Source organism: Triticum aestivum, chromosome 3B (genome assembly GCF_018294505.1).
Source record: "Triticum aestivum cultivar Chinese Spring chromosome 3B, IWGSC CS RefSeq v2.1, whole genome shotgun sequence".
In the NCBI taxonomy this organism is placed as follows: domain Eukaryota; kingdom Viridiplantae; phylum Streptophyta; class Magnoliopsida; order Poales; family Poaceae; genus Triticum; species Triticum aestivum.
The window spans coordinates 681,361,021-681,366,470 of NC_057801.1; the positions used below are offsets into that span (position 1 = coordinate 681,361,021).

The 5,450-nt window shown below is 47.6% G+C and overlaps 1 protein-coding gene across 1 annotated transcript; it reads left to right on the forward strand.

Moving 5' to 3' along the window:
- Positions 1-576: 576 nt before the first annotated feature.
- LOC123071687 (AP2-like ethylene-responsive transcription factor BBM2) lies at positions 577-5,119 on the forward strand. The gene is made up of 9 exons (XM_044495273.1): positions 577-962; positions 1,052-1,742; positions 2,167-2,249; positions 2,382-2,390; positions 2,515-2,603; positions 2,887-2,960; positions 3,048-3,098; positions 3,226-3,302; positions 4,095-5,119. Exons 1-9 carry the CDS (start codon positions 848-850, stop codon positions 5,015-5,017), a joined length of 2,112 nt encoding a protein of 703 aa, XP_044351208.1. The 5' UTR covers positions 577-847; the 3' UTR covers positions 5,018-5,119.
- Positions 5,120-5,450: the final 331 nt, after the last annotated feature.

Genomic DNA, 5,450 nt, shown 5'->3' on the forward strand with positions numbered 1-5,450 from the left:
ACTGCGTGCATATATATCCAGGGCACCCAACCGTGCGCCTGCATGTGCACCTCCGCAATTGAAAAAGAGAGGAGATACTATGTACGCAAAGAACATCTGCTCGCGATCGAATTGAGATCCTAGACAAATAGAATGAAGCTAGATCTTGCAACATTTCTTAATTTTTCCAAGGGAGTGTTAGTTTTCTAATCACCTGTGAATACCAGCTTTCCAGTCAAAAAAGGGCATGACAACTCATACTGTTATCGAGTAAAGGGCGCCGCTTTAGTACTACATGTACATGCAGGCAACAGGGTGCACTCATGTAAGCATATCTTGACATGGTTTTTGGGGAAAATGAGACAAAATATGGTGGACTCGATCTCCCCCCAGAAAGCACAAGCAAAAAGATGTCCCTGCTCAGTTAAACCATGCCACTGTTTTTTGTATTGCACAAAGATACAAAAATATAGTACCCTTTTTTATGTGTGGAAAAAGCTTCCTACTACTACTACTAGCACAGTTCCTGTAGAATTAATATCATACATGCATAACCATCCACAGTAGTCTCACACTCTGACATAGTAGGAGTGTTAATGGCGTTAAGGATTAGTGTACTATAATAATTTGTATAAATATCTGCCCCAGTAGTACTTGTCTACTACTACCAGTAGCACAGTTCCTCAAGTCTCCAAACTCCAAATCTCTCTTGGGTCTTGGCCTCTCCAGCTTCTCCTAACCTTGGGCTCCCAGCAACAATGGCTTCTTGATCTGCTGCCCTCCCTTTCCCGGCCTATCCAGCAGCAAGCTTAAGTAGAGACCAGTTAATCACTTCCACGTACTGTGTTGCTTTTAGGTAGCTTCGAGCATGGCCACCGTGAACAACTGGTTGGGCTTCTCCCTCTCCCCGCAGGAGCTCCCTCCCTCCGCCGCCGCCTCAGGTGACGTCTCCGGCGCCGACGTCTGCTACAACATCCCGCAAGGTAGATACATACACATCGTAGTATTCTTCTGATTGGTTTAAGTGCATCAAGCAGTTGTATGAAAATCTTGTGATTGGTTTGTTTCGCAGATTGGAACATGAGGGGATCGGAGCTATCAGCGCTGGTGGCGGAGCCGAAGCTGGAGGACTTCCTTGGCGGCATATCTTATTCCGACCATCACCACCACCAGCACAAGCAGCCTGGCGGCAACAACATGGTCGTCCCTGCAGGCAGCGCCAGTGGCGGTGCCGCTTGCTACGCGAACTCTGGCGGCAGTAGCGTGGGCTACCTGTACCACCCCAGCTCGGCCTCCCTCCAGTTTGCCGACTCCGTCATGGTGGCTTCCTCCGGCGGTGGCGTCCACCACGACGGCGCTGGCATCATGGCGAACACCACAGCCAACGGTGACCTTAATGGCGGCGGCGGGGGTGGCATCGGGCTGTCCATGATCAAGAGCTGGCTGCGGAGCCAGCCATCCCCGGCACAAGCACAACCACCGGAGCAACAGAGGGCAGAGGCGGCGGCGCAGGGGCTCTCGCTGTCCATGAACATGGCGGCGTGCATACCGCCGCTTGTTGGCGGGGAGCGTGGCGTGCCGGAGTTGGCGATTGTACGGAAGGATGACACGGCTGGTGGCAGCAGTGCTGGTTCTGGCGCCGTAGTGTCGGCCGGTGCGGACAGCACTGGCGGAAGCAGTGGCGCGGTGGTCGAGACTCCAGCGTCGAGGAAGACAGCCGACACGTTTGGGCAGCGGACTTCGATTTATCGTGGCGTGACCAGGTATATAGTAGTAGTGTAGTACTAGTGCATTGCAAATTTGCAATAAACATGAAAGTATCTGAACATACTCTCTATTTTTCAAAATGGAATATTTGATTGCGTTTTGTGTCATTATACTGAGCATCCAGCTAATGCATAGTTTCAGGCATTTTTGTTTTCTCGCTAATCATCAACTTGGACACTGATATTGCTAATTAAGCATGGATCAATCTAGTTTCTTTCCTTTTTTTCTGTTTTTCCGATGACGCTAGTATCACTTTTTGTATTTTTCTCTTATTTTCTTCCTTGAATCAAGTGAGTGTTATTTGCTTTTGAGGCTCTTCTTGAATAATGTAGATGCATAGGAAATGTGGAATGCCATTATGTGGGCATGATTGTGGTAGGCTTACAACGTGTGATTCTTTTTTGCGATTGGCTTTAATAGGCATAGATGGACCGGGAGATATGAGGCTCACTTGTGGGACAACAGTTGCAGAAGAGAAGGGCAAACTCGCAAGGGTCGTCAAGGTACTGATGTGTTATCTTTAAATCTGCTTACATACATATATATGATCAATTCCCTCCAATGTTGCTAACTAAAGTTACTCTTTGATTGATTATTCAACTTTGTTTGAACTTGGCCTTTTCGACTCCACACAGTCTATCTAGGTAAGCAAGATCCAGATTAAAGTAATTACATTTGTTTTTGTCACATTTTGTTGATGCATTCATTGCTATCAATTCTTTAAACTACATTTTTTGTACATGTTCTAATATTGAAATACATATATAGGTGGCTATGACAAAGAGGAGAAAGCTGCAAGAGCTTATGATTTGGCTGCTCTCAAGTATTGGGGTGCCACGACGACGACAAATTTCCCAGTAAGCATTACGCTAGCTGCTATTGTTGTCATGCTTGTGGAAGAAGTCATTTTTCTTTATTGCTGCCAATGTAAACTATTATAAGATTTTTAGATCTTTGAAATCACTAAAGTAGTGATTTAAAAGATCTTATATTAGTTCACAGAGGGAGTACCATTTTATTATTCGTTGATCAATGTAATGGTGAACCACATAGCCACATCTCTCTAATTATTATCTTTTGGGAAGCCTAGCTTACTGAAGTTGTACTTAAAGTCATGCATATTTTCTCCATTTTTTCTAGGTAAACAACTATGAAAAAGAGCTAGACGAGATGAAGCACATGACAAGGCAGGAGTTTGTGGCATCTCTGCGAAGGTCGGTGTCTTATCTTTTATATATAAACGTAAGTACGTGGTTAGCAAATCAACTAATGCTAATTTTATTTGATGTGTGTATGTGCAGAAAGAGCAGTGGTTTCTCCAGAGGTGCATCCATTTATCGTGGAGTAACTAGGTATGCACGCGTTTCCTTTTCTTGGTTGCGTGCATCATATGGTGCAGAGATCGGCAAGATAGACCTAACATTAGCTACATAAAATCTGATTATTGATGCTGATCCATTTGAATTTTGTATAATAAAGGCACCACCAACATGGGAGATGGCAAGCGAGGATAGGGAGAGTTGCAGGGAACAAGGACCTCTACTTGGGCACCTTCAGTAAGTATAGATACTCACTATCAATTACACTGAATACGTTTGGTTACACTGAAATTACCACCTCAACTATCAGAGACATTAGAGCATATATGTTTGTACTATGCTTCTTAAAAAAGACAGCCGGGTACATTTATTAATAATCCTCCATTGCGAACTACTCCCTCCGTTCCTAAATATTTGTCTTTCTAGAGATTTCAACAAGTGACTACATACAAAGCAAAATGAGTTAATCTACATTCTAAAATATGTCTACATACATTCATATGTTGTAGTCCATTTGAAATGTCCAGAAAGACAAATATTTAGGAACGGAGGGAGTAGTTATAATCTCGTTGATTTTCCATATTCAAATCTATGTTCAGCTGACGTGTGGGTCCAAGGCCAACCCATACATGCCATGCGAGAAATGGAGTGACAAACCATAAATGCCTATGAATGGCGCGACAAAATCGTAGATTTCATGTTGAAAATGGACATGCAAGTCATGCCAAGTTGCATCGAGCATATTACTATTGTACTTTGTGCATGAGTGCACATGCTTTATTAAACGTAGCTTCCATGTTTAGTGCTGCCGCTGTCTCCAATCACCGGCGCATCTAGTCAAAATATTCGAGCTGCGTCTGCATGCATGCATGCATTTGCAGTAAACTAATGATCAATTAAAATAATTAAGCTTACCCTAAAAAAATTAAAATAATTAAGCTAGCTTGTCACACCTTGCATGCATGCATGGCGTCTACTGGTAGATTGCGTTGTTGGTCCCTAACCATGGGCATCGCCTGTGTAATGTAGGCACGCAGGAGGAGGCTGCCGAGGCGTACGACATCGCGGCGATCAAGTTCAGGGGCCTTAACGCTGTCACCAACTTCGATATGACGCGCTACGACGTCAAGAGCATCCTCGACAGCACCGCGCTCCCCATCGGCAGCGCCGCCAAGCGCCTCAAGGACAAAGAGGCAGCCACGGCGTCGTCCCTCGCGCTGCAGCAGCAGCAGCACGCAGGCGTGGTGAGCGGCTACGACATGGGCGCCCTGGCCGCCTACGGTGCGGCGTACCACCACCATCACCCCTCCGTCGCCGGCGCTGTTGCGTGGCCGACCATCGCGTTCCAGACGCCGCCTCAGCAGGTTTCCGGCGGCGGTGGTGGACACATGTACCACCCCTACGCCCATGCGCAGCCGCTGCGCGGGTGGTGCAAGCAGGAGCCGGACCACGCGGTGATCGCGGCCGCGCACAGCCTGCAGGAGCTCCACCACCTCAACCTCGGCGCCGGTGGCGGCGCACACGACTTCTTCTCGCAGCATGCCCAGGCGATGCAGCAGCAGCATGGCGGCCTTGGCAGCATCGACAACGGGGCCGGCGCCTCGCTGGAGCACAGCACTGGCTCCAACTCCGTAGTGTACAACAACGGCGCGGTCGAGAGCTATATGCTGCCAATGAGCACCACCACCACTGCGGCGGTGAGCCACGCCCACGAGCAGGCGGCAGCGCATGCCCACGCACGGGCGGTGGCGGCACAGGCGTATAGCGGCGGCAACATGAGCAGGGATCACGACGACGGGAAGATCGCCTACGAGAACTACCTCGTCAGCACCGCAGAAGCCTACGGTGGGGGGAGGATGGCTGCGTGGGCGCCGGCCTCAGCTCCGCCGGCGACAAGCAGCAGCGACATGACCGGCACGCAGCTCTTCAGCGTCTGGAACGACACTAATTAGGTCAGCTAGAGAGAAACACTAACATCACAAAGCACTTAGGGTGTTCATGCATGAGATGGCCATTAAGGTGTTACTGTCGTGTTCAATTATTGTTACTCGGTAGCTAGCTAGTTGGGATGGTGTTCTTCTGGAGGAAGGTAATGGCCTGTGAGAGGGCTATGCATTGCACTGCATTGTTCTTGGATCAGTTGAGCTGTTATCATTTTGGGGTTAAGTTCAGAAGAACATGTATGGGGGCATTGACTAGGGAATTAGATGGTTTAGAAATCAATGGAGCTAAAACTAGCCTGCTTGTAAATTTTGAATTGCTAGGGTAGATGGCACTGCATTGAGGGCGATCAATGCGCAAATGAGTTCTTTTTTTAACAAAATTCTTAACTTTACTTCTGTTTCCTTTAGTGTTTTCTTTGGTTCCAATGTGGTGAGAAAAGTA

Bases quoted from the DNA above. Each gene is read 5' to 3' on its own strand.
- LOC123071687 (XM_044495273.1), top strand. From the start codon at position 848: ATGGCCACCGTGAACAACTGGTTGGGCTTCTCCCTCTCCCCGCAGGAG. The intron at 1,743-2,166 runs GTATATAGTAGT...TGGCTTTAATAG, and splicing joins ATTTATCGTGGCGTGACCAG to GCATAGATGGACCGGGAGAT. The intron at 2,604-2,886 runs GTAAGCATTACG...CATTTTTTCTAG, and splicing joins CGACGACGACAAATTTCCCA to GTAAACAACTATGAAAAAGA.